The following is a 24903-nucleotide window of genomic DNA, read 5'->3' as shown; positions in this document are numbered from 1 at the left end:
AAGTAACAAAAGATAGCAAGCAAGGTTGAAATTTAAACCACCTGCCATTTAATCTGGAGTTTTAGAAAAGTTCACTGAAACTCACCTCAGAACTTCATGTAAAGTATGAGAATCTCGATAAAACTGGTTAGGTAAATCCTACCAAAAACAAAGGAGAAACATTCGCTCAGTTTTATTCCCATGTAAATTTATTTTCAGATTTGTATTTACCAAAACAGGAAAAATGTTATATATTCAATGTACTGTAACCAGAACTTTTGTAGAAATTAAGGGAGACATCAAATAGCTGATGTCCTAAATAGTAATACACATCAATGGGATTTTGATAGCAAATTCCTTAGGGTCACTACAGATTATAATATTTTTACTAAGACGTCACTTTCCAAATCTTAGGTCATTAAATTTTTAAAGTTCATTAACCTGTAGCTACTCTATGCAAGTTTACTACAAGAAACTTTAGGTTTCTTCTATTGCACAAAGCCTTTATGTTATATTTTACCAGTACTAATACTATGGAGAGTGTAAATGTCATTATCACATAGAATATATCTTACAATTGTTTACTCAATAGTTATAGCAGAATTTCAAAAGCTGTCCTTACTTCAACTAGAATTATCTTCTTATCAGTTCTCAGATCATCTCCAAGCATTTGTAGTTTGTTATATTTTGTCGCTCTTAGTAGAAACTCTTTAAAAACTGCTATCTGAGACTGATAAGGAAATATGTGGAAGCTTGATTCTGAAAGGAAACATATTTAACACTTGTATTTTCAACCAATTATATGCACATCAATATTATACATATGTAATATACATACACGTTAATGAATACATTTACATATACATGAAGGAGCACACAATATTGTAGACTTTTTCAATTAGCAAAACAGTTCAAATTTAAAACAGAATGTTCATTTCAAAAGACAAAAGTCACTATGAACAACAGTAACTTTTCTGTACCAATGAATGTAATATGGAGTTAACTGATTTCAGAACACAGCTGTTAGTATAAAAGTCATACAACTGGTAAAAATATTCATGACTCTGCCTACACATTGAAGATTCTCCCAATTAGTGCATGACTATAAATGAGCTGTTTTCAATAATAGTAAGTTTTAATTTAATTTAATAATAAGTTTTGGGCTTCCCTGGTGGTGCAGTGGTTAAGAATCCGCCTGCCAATGCAGGGGACACGGGTTCGAGCCCTGGTCTGGGAAGATCCCACATGCCGCAGAGCAACTAAGCCCGCGAGCCGCACCTACTGAAGTCCGAGCGCCTAGAGCCTGTGCTCTGCAACAAGAGAAGCCACCACAACGAGAAGCCCGTGCACCACAACGAAGAGTAGCCCCCGGTCTCCACAACTAGAGAAAGCCTGTGCGCAGCAACAAAGACCCAATGCAGCCAAAAATAAAAAATAAATAAAATAAATAAATCTATTAAAAAATAATAAGTTTTAATGACAAAAAGAGAATGACTGATTAGTGAATTTGGGAATAAGGGAAGAAATATTTTATACAGAAGACTGTAAAAAGACTTCCTAGGGACTTCCCTGGTGGTCCAGTGGTTAAGAATCTGCCTTGCAATGCAGCAGACGTGGGTTCAATCCCTGGTCGGGGAACTAAGATCCCACATGCCACAGGGCAACTAAGCCCGCGCAGGGCAACTAAGCCCATGCGCTGCAACTACTGAGCCCACATGCCAAAACTAGAGAAACCCGTGCACTGCAACAAAGACCCAGCGCAGCCAAAAAAAAAAACTTGACTTCCAAGATTGTCAAAAGTAATGTTACTTTTAGAAAGCAGTAAGAATTCCAAGACTATGGGATACTAGGGGCATAAGGGTATGCATACTAAAGATATAGTACGCACAGAGAATATTAAAGAAGAGCCTGAAGAAAGAATTTTGAGGAATACTCCACATTAGAATATAATCGGCCTTCTACAGAACCCCTTGCACTTCAAAATGGCCTAGGAGATTTGGATACCCCTAGCTTAGTTACCTAAAGCAGCAGTAAGACAGATATGAAAGTTAAAAATGATCGTGCTGGAGTTTATGAGCATATACGTGAAGTTATATCATACTACGTCTTTAAATTGGTACTATCATTATTTTTGGATGTTTGTCTTAAAGCCCCCTTTCGAATTCCAAAGACCGTCTTTGCCATATACTTTGATTTGATTCTAAGAGGTCTGATCTAAACTCTTGTTTGGAGGTAAGTTACTTTAACATACATATATATATATATATATATATATATATATATATATATATATATTTTTTTTTTTTTTTTTTTTTTTTTTTTTTTTGCGGTACACGGGCCTCTCACTGTTGTGGCCTCTCCCGTTGCGGAGCACAGGCTCCGGACGCGCAGGCTCAGTGGCCATGGCTCATGGGCCTAGCCGCTCCGCGGCATGTGGGATCTTCCCGGACCGGGGCACGAACCAGTGTCCCCTGCAGCAGCAGGCAGACTCTCAACCACTGCGCCACCAGGGAAGCCAACTTTAACATATTTTAATGCTTGATTTACTTTTTTTTTTTTTTTTTTTGCGGTACGCGGGCCTCTCACTGCTGTGGCCTCTCCCGTTGTGGAGCACAGGCTCCGGATGTGCAGGCTTAGTGGCCATGGCTCACGGGCCCGGCTGCTCCACAGCATGTGGGATCTTCCCAGACCGGGGCACGAACCTGTGTCCCCTGCATCGGCAGGCGGACTCTCAACCACTGCGCCACCAGGGAAGCCCTTGATTTACATTTAAACAAAGAGTTCATTTACACAGCCAGAGCCTAGGAAAAGAGTACATAAATAATGCAAACTGATTAGCTTGTTATCTAACAAAACAGTTAAAACACTTAATCCTTAAAAACATCCCACTCTCCTTTACTGGAGGGACCCTTCCTTCTCCTAAAATTACTTCTCTCTAAACCTGGGAAGTATGTGAGAAAATGCACACATATAGTTTCATGTGATTGCTACTCTGACTTTGTGAAGCAGTTGGTAGTGGGCAAATGCCAATCTAGTGTAGAAGCGGCAATATATACCTTCCTCTCAAAAACATATACCCTGGGACTTCCCTGGTGGCGCAGTGGTTAACAATCCACCTGCCAATGCAGGGGACACGGGTTTGAGCCCTGGTCCAGGAAGATCCCACGTGCCACAGAGCAACTAAGCCCATGTGCCACAACTACTGAGCCTGCGCTCTAGAGCCCACGAGCCACAACTACTGAAGCCCGCATGCCTAGAGCCCATGCTCTGCAACAAGATAAGCCACCGCAATGAGAAGCCTGCGCATGGCAACGAAGAGTAGCCCCTGCTTGCTGCAACTAGAGAAAGCCCACGCACAGCAATGAAGACCCAATGCAGCCAAAAATAAATAAATAATTTTAAACAAACAAACCAACCCATATACCCAATAGGGTCTTAGAAATCTTAAAGGCATAGATGGGGGGGCTTGTTACAAACCTCCTGTAAACCAAACTTTCCCCACTATTTCCACTACCTTCAGAGCAAACCTTACCAGGATTAAATATCTCCTTAAAATCATCTTTTTGGAATTGTGGTAAAACTGGATTAATCCACTCTTGTACTTGAATACCAAGCTCCTTTGATAGTATTTTTATAGTTGTTGTTTTTCCACATCCAGGGGGTCCTGTTATTAATAAAATAGATCCACCCTAAAACCAAATATAAACATGAATAAAAAATCAAAATCATTGGAATGCTAGAATATTATGTTTGAATATTCTTTTCAAATATTAATTACCTCTATAGATATTTACTAAATGTCGGGTATAAGCAGACTAAATTTCACGATGCTAGCTGGAATAAACCAGCTTTAGATAAGAGAATCTTATTTCCTAAACTTCTGAGCATAGCTTCTGATAATTCCTCAATTCTTGCATTATGTTCCTCCCAAGGACTACTCAGTAGCCAAATTAAAACAACTTCAGCTAGATTAAAGAGGTAATGTCTGAAACAAGTATTTTTAGGGGTTACCTGAACTCATAAAATTCAATCTTAATACAGACCTCTCTTTGGATTATATACTTCAATATTATATAAGTATAATATTCTTATGGAAAAACCTCAGTTTAGATATCAGATTCTTTAAGAAATGTATATTAAGAAACATATTACTAGGGACAGGACTCTAAAGACAGACTAGAGGATGCAGCTCCCAGTAACATTCTCTCATTCAGTAAATCTGATAAAAAAGTTAAAACTGAAAAATTATCAGGGGAAGATGTCCTACATATAATGGTGGGCTGCAATCCTGGCTCATTTGTTTACTTTTATTTAACTACAGTAAATAAGGGCCTGTATACTTGGACCCAGAGAAGAGCCAGTTACACTTTAATTTTATTATTTGTTTATTTATTTTTTGGTCATGCTGTGCGGCTTGTGGAAAGAGAAGGTGAAGGCAACTGTTGTAGATTTTAAAAGCCCTAAGAGATAGAACAATCAAATGTAATGGGTGGTCCTTGATTAGATACTGGTTGTAACAAACCAGATATAAAAGACAACTGGAAAAATGTGAATATGAACTGAGCATTAGATAACATTAGAGAATTAAATGCCAAACATTTATAATTTACGTTAAAACACTCATGGGAGAAAATGATGAGTATTTTTACAGGTACATGAATATTCACTTACTATTCTATTTTTACTATTCTATTTTTTCTTTATGTTTCAAGAATCTCAAAATTAAAAAAGTTTAAAAAGAGAGAGAGAGAATATTCTAGCTTGGGAGCCAAGGGTAATTATGGGATTAGGAAGTGAAAGAAAAAACATAAGCGTAGGATGAATGACTATTTTAGGCTATATTTAATACAAAAACTAACTTGTAATTTGCCTACTTGCTTTAGTGTGAGATAATTTGATATGCTACATATATTAGCACCCTAATGGTTTACTATGCTTTACATATAAGAAGGAAAAAGAGGTACAAGTCAAGGGGAAAACGCAAAGTCTCTTAAGTCTTTTAATGAGGAAGAAGTAGTAAGGTCAGACAGCTTTCTACTGCAGGTGATCTGGACTTATGAGAAAGTCAAAATAAAAAAGTTTTTAACTTCTTATAACCAACTATAAGCCAGAGAAACATTTGAGGCCAAATATTTTTAAACACATTTCTTATTTAGTTACCTGTTTTGGCTGCCTTTCTAAGACTTCAGCTTTTAACCAGGTTTCAACTTCTTCAATTTTCTTTTTATGCACAGCAAGTTCATGCTAAAATTTTCAAGTTTAAAATAAAACATTTTAACTCACAAATTTTTGATACATCAGCACAGGTTAATCTACACTTTTTTTTTTTTTTTGCGGTACGCGGGCCTCTCACTGTTGTGGCCTCTCCCGTTGCGGAGCACAGGCTCCGGATGCGCAGGCACAGCGTCCCTGGCTCACGGGTCCAGCCGCTCTGCGGCATGTGGGATCTTCCCAGACCGGGGCATGAACCTGTATCCCCTGCATCAGCAGGCGGACTCTCAACCACTGCGCCACCAGGGAAGCCCAATCTACACATTTTTAATGAAAAAAACTAGAAACAAGTAACATGATATAGTAATAAAAAGGTCCTTTTGATTATACTTAATTCAATTCTTTATATTGATATGGAAAAATTCTATTCTTAAACTGACCCCAGTATATGAAAATTGGAGGCACATATGCAATTATAAAATATTTTAAAATCCTGTAATACATTTTGGGAAGGGAACAAATAGGGAGGGGTATTACACTTAGCAAGAAATTAAATGGATCAAGTCTATGTTGGGGGTTAAATGAAATCGAAGACAAATAACCAATGGTATACCTTCTGAATAACCTAGAAATTATTATTTTTTTTCTAATTCATTTAGGCACAAAGATTTTTATGAATAATATCTGAAAATGCACATCCCTCTCCTTCCTGAAACGAAATTACGTAGACTTGTTTGTATGCCATTTATTACCTGCGTTTCTGGTTTGTATTTATCCACCCATGGTTCATTTTCTGACATATATTCTTTTGAATTTTCTAGACCATAAATCTGCTTTGAGGAAGATAGGTTTCCTCTTTTTCTAGCTGGAAATTTGCTACTTTCTAGTGTGGAAGGCACCTTTTTTCTTCTAAGACTTGAGTTATTCACACCTAGTGATGTGGCCGTAATAGTAGAGATGCTTGTAGTCTCTGAAAAATCATCAAATGATGAGTCTACCCAGTTTGGTATCTGAAAAAAAAGAAACCATGTAAACACTATTACATTTTTTTTGCATCTATTCCCTATATAACTAAACTACTCTATTAAAAAATTTCTTATACTTGTAATATTTAAAATAAAAATCTCCCAAATTAGCGCTTTAAATTAAATTGACTCTATTAGTCATTTTTCTACTTTACAATAAGCATAAATGTATACTTATCTACTTGACCATGGTAACGATGGATGTCATATAAATGAATATAGAGTATAAACGTAATTCTTTTTACTAATTATAATCTTCCCAGAATAAAGATTAGACTGATACTTTAAAAACTCATTTGTAGCCCTGAAACACAAATATTAAAATTACCTATCAAAAAAAGAAGTAAAACAGAATAAAGAAAAAAAGGCATTATTTTAACCATGTAGAGCAGTAAGAAAAGTAACACTTCTGCCTTGACCAGGTTAATACATTCACAAACTAAACCATTTTATACATTCAAATAATCCCTATCGGCTTTAAGATATGTGAAGATAGGTCTAAGAATACTGATGCTATGAATAGTTTGTAATTATGACTTGATTCTATTTTTCTTCAGCTCATAAAGCAACTAATATGTTTATGAAAGGGGGGCAGGCTTTCCAGGGAGGGTGATTTGTCAGATTTGTTTAGGAAAAAGAGTACTGGTTTAATAGAGCAGGAAAATCAGTGAGTTCTATTTCATGGTCTTCTGGTCTATAGAAACTATTAACCCCTCTACGTTTCCCTCCAACATTTCCTTTTCTTTAAAATCCTTTGTAAGAATACACAGAGAAAAATGCCAAATTAAGCAATTTTAACCTAAAAGTATTTAGGAGTATTAAAAAGCGTTCTTTTTTTAATAATTAGAATTTTAAAAGTGGACTTCTTCTTAACATTCCAACAGTATAAATCTAAAAAAATCTAGCTTAGTACCTGACTTTTGTAATTCCCTGTCTGGCTAACAAGATTATATTTTCCTTGAAGAATACTCAACCATAGTTGTGAACCATTTATTTGACAATGCTCCTTTCTGGGAGACAAACAAAACAAAAAACAGAGGTTGGAGCTGAAAGTAGGCTCAGGAGAAGCAATACTTACAAGTATTTTATGAATGTGAAATCAAACTTCATTCCTCTTATAAACAGAATCTAGGATTATGATCAGCAGTGGGTAAAGAAATGAAGACTTTTTGGAAAAAAAATTTTAGTCATAGCTACCCAATTCATTTCCTCCTCTTTAAAAAGACTATTACTAGTACTACAATTTTGGCCCCTTTCCTCTATTTTTAAGAGTACATAAAAATATTAGTAGTAGTAAAACTCTTGATAGCAATTCTGATCTAGCAATTCCAATCTCCATGTTACTTATACATTTTACAGTTTTATTTCTTATGTAAATATGGATTTCCATTTACTTTAAAAAAAAAAAAAGAGGAAGAGGAAGAGAAACAGCAAAGCTAAATAATTCACTTAGAGTAAGAGAAAAATCAGATCCACCACTAGGAGAACAGCTAACTTTCAGTATACTGTCTGATACCCATCCTACCCACCCGCTAGCCTTGTTGAGAACTGGCACACTGAACCACCTAATTTCTAAGAAGCAGGGCTGTTGTTAAGCTATAACACCAACTACAGCTCATGTATTTCTTTTTCTTCTATTACTCTTTCATTCAAGAGTTTTCAGCCTTTTCTTTGTGACCAGGATTGTAAATAAATATTTTTTCAAAATTAAGGTTGTGTTTTCAGTACACAGTTGTTTCACAATTTATTATTGAACTTTTTAGATCACTAATTACAACAAATACTGGGCACCATTACTCTCATAGCAGTAATAAGTCATTGGGAACACATATAAAAATTTATAACTCCTTTTGGGCAGTTGTCACATGGCCATTTTAGTGTATCATACCTTTGTGGAAGATGCCTTTGGTCTAAGAAAAGTTTTTGACATTATAAACTTTAATAGTTCCCATCCGTAGTATACAACCTGTAGTACATTAAAGTATAATTCACCTAGGGGAAAAAAAAGAAAAAAAATCTCAAATTAAGAAAAACTGTAAAACAGAAGTAATTTATATTGATAAAAATCAATGACATAATAAAGTTAAGGCTCAAGAACTAGTGAAAGAGAACACAGCAAAAATACATGCAGCAAGAAATCAAAAGGCGGGCTTCCCTGGTGGCGCAGTGGTTGAGAGTCCGCCTGCCGATGCAGGGGACACGGGTTCGTGCCCCGGTCTGGGAGGATCCCACATGCCGCGTGAGCAGCTGGGCCCGTGAGCCATGGCCACTGAGCCTGCGCGTCCGGAGCCTGTGCTCCGCAATGGGAGAGGCCACAACAGTGAGAGGCCCGTGTACGGCAAAAAAAAAAAAAAAAGAAAAAGAAATCAAAAGGCTAAAATAAATTTTACTTTTAATGACTATAACTGTCAAATTATCTGTGGTGATGTAACGTTTTCCCTATGAACTCAATAATGTATTAGAGAAAACAGAAAAACTACACATTTGTGAACCTATCTTCTGTCATTAAGAAAAATTAAACAATTTTATTTGTGTAGTTTTCATACTGAAAATTAAAATTCCCCACATTTCAAATTATATAATTTCAAAAAATTTTCCAAAATTTCAAAAATAATAACAAAAAAGGCACCACACAATGAATTCAGACTTATCACTTACTTTGGACACAGACTTTATATCTTACTGTAAACTTTTTCTATAACTGTTGTTATTTGAATATTTTATTACGAAATTTTTTGGCAACACTGTTTTCTGACTTTCATAGTTCTTCAATGTTTATACAAACTAGTGAACTCACCAATTTTAAGTTAGCCAGAAGGAAAGTTTTTTAAGGTCTACAAACCTGTAAACTGAGTTTTATAGTTTGGAGTCACACATAATTTATGTGTAAATACTTCTACACACTAGAAAACAAATCATACACAAACTGTTCACTAGAGAAGTTTTTGCTTTGTGGTTTCAAAGAGATACATAGGTGGAAAACACAGAGTTGGCAGGTCGAAATAAAAGACGCAGCTGTTGTTATAGTCAGGACTCTAGTCGCTCTTTGAAAGCAAGACTGACAGTTACCTCCTTTAAAAAGCAGGCAATTGTCCTTGATGGTACCAGGTTTCTGAAATGAGACGTCAGAGATAGAAGAGAACTTGAAGAGTATTTCTAGCAAACCCACCACCATCCTACACACTGCACTGGGGATACTAAGCTCACACATTCGTCCAACATAATACTGCTAGTCAAGGGAAAGCCGAGATGAGCTCGCGTGCCCCGGCTCCAGGCCAGAGCTCTGCACCCCGACCCGTCTCATCCCCAGATGGGATGGGCAGGTCGGGAGGAGGAGCCATGAGAGTCTGGGAAGGCGTGAAGGCAGAGATGGACTCGCGTCTCTAGGACATATATACACCGCAGCCGCAGCCGCGGCAGCCTTACCTTCCGGTAGCTGCATCCCCTCGTGGGCCGAGAGGAGCGGTGGAGCCCAGGCTCAGCTCCAGGTGCAGGGGAAGCCACCCAGCCCTATCCGGGATCAGCGCGGAACCCTCTTGGAGGTCCCGCCTCCCGGGGACCTTCCAGGTCGGTCGGCGCTTCCGCGACACAGCCCGAAAGGCGGGGCCTCCTAAGGAGCTACTGTCTTAGGCATCCAGCGCATTGCCTGACCCGAAGCGCCGACCCGACCTGTCCTCATACTTCGGACCCTGCGATGGAAGCGTGTCATAGAAAGCCAGGTAACCAATGGTGGGTGACGAGGCGGCGGAGGTGGGTCGCGAGCGCCACTCCAGGCCTCGAGTACCCTGGCGCCACTGGCTCTTGCCGTTACCCTCCCCTTCCGGCCCCTCCCAGTTGCGTGTAGGGCGCCTGTGCAGAGGCTTCGGGAGCCAGCGCGGCGAGGACCATGTTGCTTCCGAACATCCTGCTCACCGGTCAGGGGGCGTGCTGGGGGTGGTGGTGGGCGGCAGGGCTGGCGCGGGGCGCGGAGTGCTCTGGGGCCTGGAAAGCCCGAAGTGGGGTCGCTTAGTGTCTATTGCGAGGCTCGGGGAGGGTCGCGTGGCGTTGTAGTTGTCAGGGCCTGTACCCCCGGCCCTCGTGACGGTTTTGCACGAGGCGGGGGGAAGGGGACGACGGACGTTAATTCTTTTGCGCAGAGGTTGGCTGCTCGGTGAGGCGGAGAGAGGTAGATAATATACAGTTCCCTTTTTTGGCAAGCTGCCTAATCTTTCGTAATCAGGTTTTTGTCTGCAAAATGGCTGTTGCTTCTTTACTTGGGGGGGCTGTCTTTGCGTGGTTAGCGAGATAAGGTAAGGCGTATTTGGCCCTTAGTAGATCCGTTAATGGTGGATGTTTTAGTCCTTAGGCCTCTAGGGCCGTCTCTTATTTTCCCTTTGTATCTGAGAGTCAGATTTCGATGAAGGGGTTCGGATGTTTGCGGTGTGGGGTGATGAATTTGCTGTATACGCTTGCGGAGTTAGCATCAGGGGCTTTTTCTTTGTGTTTTAAGAAGCAAAGGCATCTACTGAGCATCTCTGGTCGTTTCTCGTAGAGATGCTGTAAAATTCCCGGGCTGATCGTGGGTTTTTTTCTAGGTCCTTGGATCCATACTCAGGGCGCTTGTTACATGTGAGGGGTAGTAAAATGCCGCATAACGACTTTAAAAAATACTATTTTTGGTCGTTTAACTCTGAAAATGTTTACTAAATTGTAGCATTTAATAGCATCATAGGGCATTCCTGGAAAAATCTAATGGGTGTAGATGCTGTTGCAGCAAGATAAAATTCGAGGCGCTGTTTGTGGATCAAAGCCAAGTTTTATCCTTTAACAAAACGTAAGCATATTGGCAGCGCACAAGTCCTGTCTTTCTGAGAGCAGCAGATTAACCTCAACAGATTATTATTTAGCCCTTAAGCGTTCTTAAGGGGAAGATTTTACAACATCTGATTTGTTTGGGTCAGACAGTGTCTTGGTTTTTTAATATTAGGCCATATCGTCAAAAGTCTAAACGTGAGCGTTTTATTGAAAACATGATGAGTTGAGGATTCAGACTTGGTGAATTATAGTGGACTGGAGGTAAAATTGTTATTGCCCTTATAGGTAGAATTGACTTATTCCTTTTATCTTTAATTATAATGATCAGGTTTTATAATTTCAGTGGCGTTAGTTCAAGCTGAAAATTAAGTGTTTGATTATTTATCTTGAAACAATAAATATAAAAAAGTGAAGGCGAAGAACAATGTATAGTATGGCCATTTATGTAGAAGGAAATATATGGTGTGTATGTATGCACGCAATGTGTGTATACGTACACGTATGTAGTATGCTACCATATATATGCATACATATGGATGTATACACAAACATATGTATATGACTTCTTTGGAGAGATACATAAGAAAGTGGTTTACACTGGTTGTCTCTAGGGAAGAGTATAGTGTATATTCTTTCATACTGCTTAACTTTTTTCCATGAACAATTTAATTTTTTTTAATTAAAGCAAATAAATGATGGCAGTTTATTTGAGGTAGCTAGTTTTATTCTGGGAATTTCCATGGTGGTGGCAGACATTCTGTAGTTGTCATCAGATTCTCCCAAGCCCCACTCCTGGTAAAATCAGATACACTGGGTAAAATTCTGATATTCAGCAGGCTTTGGGTAGTTTTGATTAGATTATGGTGTGTGTAATTTTATATAGGATTGCTAACTAGGAAGCTTTTCAGTTGTTAAGAACCTTAAGAAGGGCAGATTAGAGGCTAAAGTCTAATAAGTATTTCATGAACAGTATTTTTCTGTGGCTTGTCTTGCAGGTACACCAGGGGTTGGAAAAACCACGCTAGGCAAAGAACTTGCATCAAGATCAGGACTGAAATACGTTAATGTGGGTGATTTAGCTCGAGAAGGTAAGGGGCACTTTGGTGTTAGATTTGTTTAAAAAAGTGAGAGGAATAATGGAGTATTAGTACTGTACTTGTGAGAAGGTACAAAAAGCAGAGAAAAATTGCCATGAAGGAATTTATGTGCTGTTGGAGACCCATAGAAATAGAACATATTGTCTCATGCTGTGTCCTAGTTATTTTGACCACTACATCCCCTCTGCAGTTGGCTAGCAGTTCTTGTGGACAGTAATAAGTGGGATAGCTTCCAGGAAGATTAGACTTAGGACAGTTTGAATATGAGGAAGAGGGAGAGTATTTTGAGTTGGGCAAACACGTAAAGGTCAGGGTGGTGCTAAGCATATATATCTATGGAGACAGTGAGTATATGAGCTCACTGGAAGGACATGATTTTGAACTCAGGCAGTAGGACATGGCTGTCCTATGGTCTTTTCTTAGGTTAGTTTATAGGTGCATGCCTGTAAGCAACTGCACTTTTTTTTTTTTTTTTTTTGCGGTACTCGGGCCTCTCACTGTTGTGGTGGCCTCTCCCGTTGTGGAGCACAGGCTCCGGACGCGCAGGCTCAGCAGCCATGGCTCACGGGCCCAGCCACTCCGTGGCATGTGGGATCTTCCCGGACCGGGGCACGAACCCGTGTCCCCTGCATCGGCAGGCAGACTCTCAACCACTGTGCCACCAGGGAAGCCCCAGCTGCACATATTTTAAAGTGATATATGTTTCTGGTTATTTTACCCTGTTTTTCCCCAATCTTTTATCACTCCCTTATTTGTGTCTTCATCTTTTTATATTCTCTAATGGGTAGAAACTCAATAAATTTAAGTGAAGGGAACTTTAAATGTGCCTCATTAAAATTAACAAGATTTAACGTATTTTTTTAATTTATATTTTTAAAAATTTAACATGTATTTAAAAATTTTAAAGTTCCTGACAGTTGCTACTAAAGTAACTATTTCAGGTTTGATCTAATGTACATATTTTTTTCAAATGATCTAAAGTCTGATCACCGGATATCATGGAGTCTGGCAAGATGGCTTCTCCCAAGAGCATGCCGAAAGATGCACAGATGATGGCACAAATCCTGAAGGATATGGGGATTACAGAATATGAACCAAGAGTTATAAATCAGATGTTGGAGTTTGCCTTCCGATATGTGACCACAATTCTAGATGATGCAAAAATTTATTCAAGTCATGCTAAGAAGGCTACTGTTGATGCAGATGATGTGCGATTGGCAATCCAGTGTCGTGCTGACCAGTCTTTTACCTCTCCTCCCCCAAGAGATTTTTTATTAGATATTGCAAGGCAAAGGAATCAAACCCCTTTGCCATTAATCAAGCCATATTCAGGTCCCAGATTGCCACCTGATAGATATTGCTTGACTGCTCCAAATTATAGACTTAAATCCTTACAAAAAAAGGCATCTACTTCTGCGGGAAGAATAACAGTTCCACGGATAAGTGTTGGTTCGGTTACTAGCAGACCAAGTACTCCCACACTTGGCACACCAACCCCACAAACCATGTCTGTTTCAACTAAAGTAGGGACTCCAGTGTCCCTCACAGGGCAAAGGTTCACAGTACAGATGCCCACTTCACAATCCCCAGCTGTAAAAGCATCAATTCCTGCAACATCAGCAGTTCAGAATGTTCTCATTAATCCATCACTAATTGGGTCCAAAAATATTCTTATTACCACTAACATGGTGTCATCACAGAATACTGCCAATGAAGCATCAAATGCATTGAAAAGAAAACGTGAAGATGATGATGATGATGATGACGATGATGATGATGACTATGATAATTTGTAATTTAGCCTTGATCATGTAACATGTATAGTTGGTTTTGAATCCATTGTACTGAGATTTAACATGCATGCTAGATGTTTCCATGTTGTGTTTTAGAAAAATAGTATTTAATGAGTAAATATGGTTACCATACTTTTCAATTGAGATGTTGTGTTGGATTTTCTTTAATAGGAGTAGTAAAGGTTTTTCATCAGCCTTTAAGTGTAAAAAATAAAGTTGTAATTCATCCATTTGATTGTTGGTACTTTGGCGATAATGTTTTTACATTTTTAGATGCAATTTTCTGCCTCATTATCACCAACAGAAATAACAGTTGCAAAAGCTTGAAGTTGTTGCAGTCTGTTCCTTACCAATAGAGTCACTTCTAGTGTCTTCACATGTTTAGGTCACAGTATGATCTCTGGTGTATAAAGTCACTCTTAAGGGCCATTCTTTCAGATTGCTGAAGTATACCATGTCTGTTTCTTAGAGAGACCACTTGGTCAGGATTTTTTTTTATAGCGGATCCTCATCCATTTAGATTTATCTTTCTCAGTTGCCAGACTTCTTCCTAGGTCCCATTTTTCTATCCCTTTGGATATATTTAAGGACCCTTGGTGTGGCTCCCAGTATCTTACCACTTAAAAATTTTTGAAGTTTTGGGGCTTCCCTGGTGGCGCAGTGGTTGAGGGTCTGCTTGCTAATGCAGGGGACACGGGTTCGAGCCCCGGTCAGGGAAGATCCCACATGCCGCGGAGCACCTGGGCCCGTGAGCCACAACTATTGAGCCTGCGCATCTGGAGCCTGTGCTCCGCAACAAGAGAGGCCGCAATAGTGAGAGGCCCGCGCACCACGATGAAGAGTGGCCCCCACTTGCCACAACTAGAGAAAGCCCTCGCACAGAAACGAAGACCCAACACAGCAAAAATAAAATAATTAATAAACTCCTACCCTCAACATCTAAAAAAAAAATTTTTTTTTTGAAGTTTTTTCCCATTATCCCTTTTTGCAGGTCAATTTTTGTGCATCTTTGCTTGTCATATTCTTGATACTATAAGCTAGTATCATGCTTATATTTTTAATACAGGTTTGGCATTAAAATTATAGTTAATAAAACTTAGGCCTTTATTTGCTACCGTGCATAGCTTGTCATTCTCCATTTTATACCTATATGAAATCTGGTTTTGTTCCTTTGCCTGTTGAACTTTACTGTTTTTGACAAGTGATTTCAGAGTCACATCAGTCAATTTCAGTCATGTCTTCCAGTTCTCATCTCACTCACTCGATATTTCTAAACTTAATGAAATTACTATATAATCTGTCATGAATAGCACTGAGAGCAACAGTAACACCAGACCAAGGATAATCCACTGTGAGACACTCCTCTTCCTCTTCACCGAGTCTCCTTGTACTCAAAAGATGTGTGTACACTTGATGGTGCATGGTCCTGACCGTCTTCTTTGTATTTTATTGAGATTATTTCATGAGAATCTGCCTTAAAGGAAAAGTGGAGCTTTTTCCCCTCCCATTATGCCAGATAAAGGATTTCTGATGTGATTTGACATGTGTTAGATGAGGTGCTTTATAGTGTTTTTCAAAATGTACCAGATTTTTTCCCCCCGATGCCATCTGAGTGTATCTGAAAATCTTACTAAGAAATAGTCTGAGACACTTCAGCCTCCTCATTTTTTCCAAATGGTAATATGTTTTAAGGGAAACCATGCAATCTTCTATAAAGCAGTGTGGTTCTCAACAGGGGGTGATTTTGCCCTCCAGGGGACATTTGGCACCTTCTGAGATATTTTGGTAGTCATAACTGGGGTGGGGGGGTTGCTACTGACCTCTAATGGGTAGAGTCTAGGGATTCTGCTGAACATCCTACAACTCACAGGACAGCCCTCCACCCCCGTAACAGAATTATCAAGCTCAAAAGGTCAGTAGTATTTCAGGTTTAGAAACCCTGCTATAAGTAAGGAGACAAAAAACAAAACTGGTTTTAAACAAATGTGTCTAAATGGAGTTTATTGCCACCCTAGTAGTTATGTTGAATGGCTGTATTAAGAGACCTTTATGACATTTAGAACTAAAGCAGGAAAAATTAGGTGGGGAATTAAGCTTAAAACTATGGAGAGTCCTGAATGTGGAGTGACTAAGAATGCTTTTCTTACCCCTGTTCTTCCAGTCTCGCATTCCTCACTTGATGTCCTTTCCCATATGCAATCATTTAATTAAACTTCTTCCAGCATCCTTAATTTTCCTGCCACCAGTTTTATCAGTCTTCAGCCTCTATGCCTAACCCCAGGATGCTCATATGTCTAGACATTGGATGCATTTCAAATATCTGGCCCTCAACACTTAAAATCTTGATGTGTTTCTAAGACAGGGTTTGGCAAGCTGCAGCTGTTTTTGTAGGAGCCACTAGCTAAAGACTAGGCTGCAAATCCTGAAGTATTTATTGTCTGGCCCTTTACAGAAGAAGTTTGCCATTCCCGCTCTAACCTATGTGTATCGCATTTTTTTCCCTCACCTGAATCAACTACCACTGGAAGCCTTTGAAACTAACTTCTCCGTTGTCCTCTCTCCAACACTGCTCTCCCAGTCTTTTCATCTGATTCTCTCCTTCCCACCATATACCTCTTCCCCCTGTGAACTCATTGCAGCCATCTTGTAATCCTGCCCCTCCCTCTGGTAATTTCATTGACTCAGGACTAGTTAGTCCTTTTTGCTTATAACTCTTAAATTTATTATTAAAACTTAGCCCAATACCTAGACATCTACTAGATTTAACCATCTGGTTAGTTCCCAGATATTTCCAAATTAATATTTAAAAAGCACATGTTCTAAAGTCATCCCTGACTGCCCATTCCTGATTCCTGTCACCCACACATTACAGACGCATTTACACACTACACAGATGCACTTGTCTCCTAATTGTGATAGTTTAAAAAATCCCTTTGATACCCCTATCCCATTCCTAAGACCATTAATGCTGTGTCCCTTTGGTACCGCTGTACCATTCTCAAGACCATTCGTGCTGAATCTCTTCTTCAGTATCTCTTCCTTCCCTCTTCTGTACACCATCATTATGTCCTTTAAAAAGGGGCAGGCGGGGAGAGGGGATGAAATTACTTGAACTTTTTAATGATAAAGGCCACCCACCTTAATGAAGTGATGAACTGGCCACAGTTTACCTTCAGCCCTTCCCTGCAGCCACTATGCCCTGTGTCCCCTTAATTCTCCCCACAGTGCACTACTGTTCTTCAAATGCATGGGGAGTCTTCCATCTCCATGTCCTTATACGTGCTATTCCCTTTACCTGTACATGCCCTCCCTCGTCTGTCTTATAAACGGTTCCTTAAAAGGCCCTACTCGAATGCCATATCTTTTGGTGCTAACTTCTCTTGGCAGAATTCATTGCTCTCTTCTCTGCATAAAAGGCCAGGTATCAAAGCTCCCAATCCTTCTAAACCAATTAACTTCTTACACTAATTGCATTAGTATAGATGCAAAATAGATGACTAGCATCCCTATATCGTTAGCTTTCAAGAACGGCTTTCACGTAAGTGTATAAATGATAGGATGGCAGTTAAAGGAAAGGTCATGTTTTTATAGCTTGACCAACAACAGCTGGGAAGGTCTTTTTAAGGTAAGAAGGTAATTTTAAGCCTTTTAACTGGCTCCACAATCAATTTTTTTCTGCAAGTAATTTATCTAAGTAAATCATAAAACTTCGTTTAGGAAACTGATTTAATTTTCTAAGTTTCGATAATTTGATGAAATCAAGCTTGTTTTTCCTCTTTGCCATATGAAGATCCACGGTATAGACAATTATAAATGTGACTACCAGTTGAAGTTGCTAAAGTAGCACAAATTTTCCCTCTTTTTGGAAATTTGAAACAGAGTTTAGAATTCATCTCTCTCCGTTCCTTGTAGTACAGGTTATAATTATCACCTAAAATTCTGCAGTAGCTTTTATATGGTATCCATGCTTTTTCTGGACTTGCTTCCTTCCAGCTCCACACAGAAATCAAAATTATTTTTAAAAATTTGAAATTAATCATGTCATTTCATGCTTAAAATGCTTTAATGATTTTCCTTTGCTTTGGGATAAAGTTTAAACTCAGTGCAGCCTTCAAGGTCTTTTTTTAAAAATATTTATTTTATTTTTTTTGGCTGTGTTGGGTCTTTGTTGCTGCGTGCCAGCTTTCTCTAGCTGCGGTGAGCGGGGGCTACTCTTCGTTGCGGTGCGCGGGCTTCTCGTTGCTGGGGCTTCTCTTTGTTGTGGAGCACAGGCTGTAGGCTCGCGGGCTTCAGTAGTTGTGGCACTCAGGCTCAGTAGTTGTGGCTCACGGGCTGTAGAGCGCAGGCTCAGTAGTTGTGGCGTACGGACTTAGTTGCTCTGCGGCATGTGGGTCTTCCTGGACCAGGGCTCAAACCCGTGTCCCCTGCATTGGCAGGCGGATTCTTATCCACTGCGCCACCAGGGAAGTCCCTCAAGGTCCTTTTTAATCTGGCCTTAATCCCCCTGACCCCTTATCACTTATTTTCTAACTATTCTGAAAGACTTTTCCTCCCTTGAAAGGCTTGCCCTCCTTAGTCTCTCTGCCTTTGAATATCTTGTTTTCTCTGTTAAGAATCATCTTACCTACCTTTTTTTCCTGAGCTAACTGCTTCAAGTTTCCACTTAGAAGTTACCTGCTTCAGGAAGCCTCCCCTAATATCCCCAGTTTATGTTCCTAACCTAAAAGGTCCCCATGTTATTGCTCCCAGAGCACCACGATCCACAGCATTAAATATTACAATTTCCAGGTTACTTGTCTGTCATCTCCCATATTATTGTCAACTCTTCGAGGGAAGGACTGAGTTGGTCTTCTTGTTCAATTTGTTCACTATTATATCTTCCTTACTTCTGTAATTACTTGTACATGGTGTTTGATAAATGTTTTTTGAAATGAATGTTGGAAAGCTTGGATTACACTATTTTATTAATATGTATTAACATGACTTAAGAAATCCTGCATTTCAGCATTGCAATATATAAAGACTTTAATTCTAAAAGTTAATACTGCTATAGTTGTCTGTGTTTTAGACAGCATATATTTTTAAAGATTTAACTAACTCCAGATTCCCAAATAGTACAAAATCAGCTGTAGGTATTCTTAGATTTTGTGGCATTGTTAAAAAAAAAAAAATATATATATATATATATATATATAGTATTGTAAAAATAACAGAAATTTAACAACCTAATATTTTACTTACTTAAGTTTAATTAAATAATATTTTAGCAAATTAGTAAACAAGATTTAACTAATTCGCTATTGTTGAACATTTTAAAGCATCTTTTTAAATTTTTTTCTGGTTAGAAATTCAATGGTCAAAAGAAATCTCTGAACGGGTATGACGTTTTTCTTTTAAAAATTATACGTTTCCGGGCCTCCCTGGTGGCGCAGTGGTTGAGAGTCCGCCTGCCGATGCAGGGGATACGGGTTCGTGCCCCGGTCTGGGAGGATCCCATATGCCGCGGAGCGGCTGGGCCCGTGAGCCATGGCCGCTGGGCCTGCGCGTCCGGAGCCTGTGCTCCGCAACGGGAGAGGCCACAACAGTGAGAGGCCCGCATACCGCAAAAAAAGAAAAAAAAAAAAAAAAAAAAAAAATTATACGTTTCCATGTATAACTAATATAACAGGTATAAAAAGCCTCATTTAAATTTTCATCTCTTTAGTAGCTGGGAAAGTACAGTATTTTTTCATGTATTGTTTACTAATTATCTTTTCCATCCTGTGTGAATTTTTTTCTTATTCTTTGTTAAGCTACTTGTTATTTTGAATTTAAGGTATTTATATAATCTACATTTCAGTCCTTTGTCCTAGTATTTCTCCCTATTTTTCATTTTTAAAAAATTATATTATTTTTCGTCGAACAGAGATGTAACATTTTATATGTTTCAATCAATTATTTTATTTTTTTCACAAACTCAAATGTATCATACCTTCGTAGGTTTAATTTTCCATTAGTTATCTTTGGAATTAAGAAATTAGCTCTTTAATTTAGCTAGGGTTTGTGGTGTAAAGTAAGGGTTTAGATTATTTTCTATATTGTTAACCAGTTTTTCCCATACCAAGACAGTTTAACTTTTTAGCTGGTAAGAGTTTCTGGACACTGAACTGTAACCCAAGAAGTCAGAGGCCACACTAGGATGCTAGAGAAGTGGTTCATGTGCCCAGAATCAGCCCACAGACCCTCCAGGAAGACAGTTAAAACTGCCTTTGTGCCTTCCACTAACCCTCAGGAGCACCCCTTCGTCACTTCAGAACTCATGCTCCTTTGAAGCTCATTTCAACCTGTGCCAAACTATTAAGGGGAAAGACGTGGGAAGACTATAGCATGCTCTTCGAGACGGCTAGAAGAATGATCTAAGCCTGCCTTAGAGTATATACCTCCTAGGGATTCAGGGTGAGGGTGGGATTGGTATGTCTCACCTCCTTAAGACACACTTCCTTTGAAAGGAAGCTTTAATTTGTTGAAAAGTTCTTATGTTAGATTTAAATCTGCCTTCTTTATGCCTGCCCCCATCATTCTTGTTTTACCTTCTGAAATAAGATATTCAACCCTTGGCTTTTGGGGATGCTGGAATTCTAGAAGTAAAGGAGCATCTGGGTACTGACTCTCCTTCCCCAAACCCCATCAAGATGTGACCTCAGTGACAAAGGGTTCATTTCTGGAATCAAGAACCTGCTGTTCCTTTTAATAAGTTTCATATCCTTGGCCTAATAAATTTGGAACTTAATCTCCTGTTAATGTGTGTATGAGTGTTTGTATCCATGTGTCCCCTCTTCGCACCAATCTGTAGCTCAATGAAACTAGTTCTCTTCTACTAATAGCCCCACAAATTCTGAAGTTGGCTATTATTCATTCTTTTTCAGGTATTTTGTTATCCAGGTTTCCTTCTAGACAAAATTCTAATTTATCAATACTACTCTTTATATTTAATGTCCATGTGACATCTATTGTATTAGTGCCCTCCCTTGTCTCTAACAGTAATTGAAAATTACTGAAAGTTACTTAGAAAATACTACTTTAATATACCAATGTAAATCTCTTTTAGGGCAGTTATATGATGGCTATGATGAAGAGTATGATTGTCCCATTTTAGATGAAGACAGAGTAAGTACAATCTTTTTTATATAGTATACATTAAAAAAATTTTATAGGAAAGTTGACCTCAGTTTTTTTAAAGAGTATTCATCTTTTTTTTTTTTTCCCTCCCCTTTCTTACAGGTAATTGATGAGTTAGAAAACCAAATGAGTGAAGGTGGAGTTATTGTTGATTACCATGGTTGTGATTTCTTCCCTGAACGCTGGTTTCATATAGTATTTGTGCTGAAAACAGATAACAGTGTTTTGTACAAAAGACTTGAAACTAGGTAAGGAAGGAAGAACACTGAATCCTTAAAGTATTATGTAAACTTTTACTCAGATTCCTGAAGTGGCCAACATGAACATCATAAAAGGTTCTATTTGAAAACGTGACTACTTTATTTTGGTCTTATACACCAAGTCTGTACGGTACCAACATTCTGAACCTAATGGAAAAAGGTGCATTCGTAAAACATAAGCAGTAGTTTCCGAGTAAATGAATACCTCAACTGACAGTCTGATTCAGTAAAATGTACTATATATCAACCCTACTTAGTCATGCTTTTTCCTTAATGTAAAACTTCCATAGGAAAATAGCCAAGCCAATAACATACTCTTTGCTATGGAGTGAACATTACCCACTCAAATCATCCTCACAACAGAAATGGGAAAGCTTATGAAAAACTAAAGATAAATGAACATTTTACAACCTTTAACAAGATAAATTAACATTTCACAATATGTTTGAGTTCATCCCTTCAAGAGAGCATCAGACTTAATCCAGAATAACCAGAAAAGCAAAATTTTATGGAAGACATTTTCCCACTATCTTTTGATTCAAACTGTGGAAAAAAGGGGATTTTACAGGAATTTAGAAAGCAGTCTCCAGAAGTTTGCCTAACTTCAGGTTCAGAATTTGTGGTTCTCACTGACTATAGTCAGCTCTGACTAAGCACCATTGGATGGGATACTCGCAGATTCTTGCACAAAAAAGTATAGTGGCAAATATATAGGGAAAGTTAGGTTGGAGCTATACCTAAAACTTTCATCATCTTTCTTTAGTCAGGGAAAAGCCATTAAAAATATTTGAACAGAGCAGTAATAGAGATAATACGGTACATATGTGTTTTCTAAAAGACCATTTAACATTTTTATTAAAAATTACTATTTTATGTAAATAAATAAAGACTAAAGTATGAAAAACTATGAGAAAGTAGTCTGTTTTAACCGTTGAAAAAACTTACAAAGTTAATCACCTTAAAAAAAGCTTTACTGAGATAAATTCACACATCATGTGAATTGTACACCCATTTGAAGTGTACAATTAAGTGGTTTTGAGTATATTCACAGAGTTATGTATCCATTACTATAATCAATTTTTCAAAATGTTCATCACCCCTCCCCCACCAAAAAACCCATACCCATTGGCAATCACTCCCCATTTCCCCTCAGTCCCCAGTCCTAAGCAACCAGTAATTTACCTTCTATCTCTGTGGATTTGCCTGTTCTGGACTTTTTATATAAATGAAATCATACAAAATGTGATCTTTTGTGTCTGGCTTCTTTTACTTAGCATAACGTTTTCAAGGTTCATCTGTGTTACGGCATGTACCAGTACTTCATTTCTTTTTATTGCCAAATAATATTCCATTATATGGATATACCATATTTTATTTATCCATTTATCAGATTATAGACATCTGGATTGTTTGCCATTTTTGGCAATTACGAATAATGCTGCCATGAACATTCATACACGTGTTTTTGTGTGAACATTACATGTTCATTCATTTATCTTGGGTATTGAATTTCTTTAGGAATAGGATTGCTAGGTCATATGTTAACTATGTAACCTCTTGGGGAACTGTCAGACCATTTTCCAGAGTGGCTGCACCACTTTACATTCCCAAGAGTAGTGTATGGAGCCGCCAGTATTTTCACATCCTTGTTACCTTTTTGATTGTAGCCATCCTAGTGGATGTGAAGTAGTATCGCATTGTGGTTTTCATTTGCATTTCCTTGATGGCTAATGATGTGGAGCATCTTTTTATGTGCTTATTGGCCATTTGTGTATCTTTTTTGGAGAAATAGCTATTCAGATCTTTTGCCCAATTTTTTTTTTTGTGTGTGTGGTATGCGGGCCTCTCACTGCTGTGGCCTCTCCCGTTGCGGAGCACAGGCTCCGGACGCGCAGGCTCAGCAGCCATGGCTCACGGGCCTAGCCGCTCTGCGGCACGTGGGATCTTCCCAGACCGGGGCACGAACCCGTGTCCCCTGTATCAGCAGGCGGACTCTCAACCACTGCGCCACCAGGGAAGCGCTTGCCCAATTTTTATTTTGGTTATTTGTCCTTTCTTTATTAAGTTACAAGAGTTCTTTGCGTATTTTAGATGTAAGTTCCTTATCAGATTAAGATTTGCAGAAACTTTCTCCATTCTGTGGGTTTTTTCATAAAGTTAATCATCTTTTAAGTACTTCAGTTTAATTTTGATTGTTACAAAGTTTAACTAATTTGAGTTTAAATTTTCCTTATCTTTTTTCACTAATTATTTGGCTAATTTACGTCCGCATAAAGATTATATAATTTTTTCAATGTCTTTGAATTGGTAAAGTACAGATACATCTGTGTGATCAAGTACCCAATCAGTATATGCTATTCCTTATCATATGCATTTTATTTTATTATATGCCATCTATTTGTTTTATGTGTCTGTATCTTAACTCCTTAACTCTTTTGAAATTTAGGACCATAGCTATAGACTATTTATCTCATAGTTTGGCATCTGGCTGGAGGCAGGTAGATGTTTGCTAATTGAGTGGCTGACAGATTGTAGGGAAAAAAGTCTCAGACAAAGCTAAACTTTGGTCCTTAGTTTAACCCTCTCTCTTGTCAAAGAAGTCTCTCATATTCACAGATGCCAATCTGTTTTCTCTAGGTAAAGAGCCTACAAGAAGTATTTTTGCGTGATTTTTCATGTGTTCAAAAGTGTCCAGTTTCTAGTTTGTTCCTAAAACTCCAGTTAATGCCATTCAGTTTGTTTATCTTCTCTTTGCCTTCTAGGGGTTATAATCAGAAGAAACTAAAAGACAATATTCAGTGTGAAATTTTTCAAGTACTTTATGAAGAAGCTTTGGGATCCTACAAGGAAGAAATAGTGCATCAGCTGCCGAGCAATAAACCAGAAGATCTAGAGGATAATATCAATCAGATATTGAAATGGATAGAGCAGTGGGTTAAAGATCATAGCTCTTGACTTAACAAGAATGCCACTTTACAATCACTCGATACCTCTCTGCTGACATCATATAAATTGTTCAATTATCAGTATCAGTACAACTTTCTTATTGAAATTGTGCTGTTGGACTCATAGATGGATAGTATAAAGGTTTATGTTTAGTTTTTTTTCTCCATGAGAAAACTAAACAATCTCAAATATAATGAATAGTATTATTGAGGATTGAGAGTTAAAACTATAATTGTTTAATGCTTCAGTTGCTAAAGAATAAATCTGATCAAATGGTTGGGTATCTTTTATTACAGAAGAAATTGAAGATCTCTTAAAATAAAACTTAGACTAAAGATAAAGCATCAGTCTTCCATTTTTATTTCTTTAAATTAAAAAAAATGGAAGTGGTAATACTTGCACTCTGTGTAAAATACAGAAGGTACAAAAGCGTATACAGATGGTGCCCGACTTACAGTGGTTCAACTTAGGATTTTTCGACTTTACTATGGTGCAAAAGCGATACGTGTTCACTAGAGACCATACTTTGAATTTTGATCTTTTCCTGGGCTAGCAACATGCAGCACAATACCTGTGACGCTGCGCAGCAGCAGGGAGCCGCAGCTCCCAGTCAGCCAGGTGATCGTGAGAGTAAACAACT

At 38.3% G+C, this 24903-nt stretch overlaps 3 protein-coding genes across 9 annotated transcripts in view; 2 read left to right on the top strand and 1 right to left on the bottom strand.

Annotated features, from left to right (window-relative positions):
- RAD17 (RAD17 checkpoint clamp loader component) overlaps positions 1 to 9763 on the bottom strand; it is a 28476-nt gene extending 18713 nt beyond the window's left edge. For 2 of the 6 annotated variants that reach the window (XM_081231066.1, XM_081231069.1), the window contains exons 1-7: positions 9642 to 9763; positions 8104 to 8207; positions 5943 to 6200; positions 5140 to 5223; positions 3512 to 3668; positions 602 to 738; positions 86 to 138 (exon numbers count right to left, since the gene is read on the bottom strand). In XM_081231066.1, the coding sequence (XP_081087192.1) occupies positions 86 to 138; positions 602 to 738; positions 3512 to 3668; positions 5140 to 5223; positions 5943 to 6200; positions 8104 to 8207; positions 9642 to 9657 (809 nt within the window). In that variant the 5' untranslated portion in view covers positions 9658 to 9763. Of the gene's footprint in view, positions 1 to 85; positions 139 to 601; positions 739 to 3511; positions 3669 to 5139; positions 5224 to 5942; positions 6201 to 8103; positions 8208 to 9284; positions 9328 to 9641 lie in introns of all 6 variants that reach the window. The other 4 variants (XM_081231071.1, XM_081231067.1, XM_081231070.1 and 1 more) reach the window with 4 other exon arrangements.
- Positions 9764 to 9822: 59 nt separating this feature from the next.
- AK6 (adenylate kinase 6) lies at positions 9823 to 24540 on the top strand. Of its 2 annotated transcripts, none has more exons than XM_081231074.1 (5): positions 9823 to 9934; positions 12005 to 12097; positions 20987 to 21045; positions 21160 to 21305; positions 24080 to 24540. In XM_081231074.1, the coding sequence occupies exons 1-5, from the start codon at positions 9910 to 9912 to the stop codon at positions 24270 to 24272; spliced, it is 516 nt and encodes a 171-aa protein (XP_081087200.1). In that variant the 5' UTR covers positions 9823 to 9909; the 3' UTR covers positions 24273 to 24540. The 2 variants fall into 2 exon arrangements, with proteins under 2 accessions (XP_081087200.1, XP_081087199.1); XM_081231073.1 differs by lacking the exon at positions 9823 to 9934 and adding an exon at positions 10035 to 10129.
- Positions 12007 to 14129, top strand: TAF9 (TATA-box binding protein associated factor 9). Its single transcript, XM_081231072.1, has 2 exons — positions 12007 to 12097; positions 13088 to 14129. The coding sequence occupies exon 2, from the start codon at positions 13105 to 13107 to the stop codon at positions 13900 to 13902; it is 798 nt and encodes a 265-aa protein (XP_081087198.1). The 5' UTR covers positions 12007 to 12097; positions 13088 to 13104; the 3' UTR covers positions 13903 to 14129.
- Positions 24541 to 24903: the final 363 nt, after the last annotated feature.

Source organism: Mesoplodon bidens (genome assembly GCF_964165515.1).
Source record: "Mesoplodon bidens genome assembly, chromosome: 4".
In the NCBI taxonomy this organism is placed as follows: Eukaryota; Metazoa; Chordata; class Mammalia; order Artiodactyla; family Ziphiidae; genus Mesoplodon; species Mesoplodon bidens.
The sequence above is the reverse complement of the archived record's forward strand: the minus strand, read 5'-3'. Positions and strand labels throughout refer to the sequence as shown.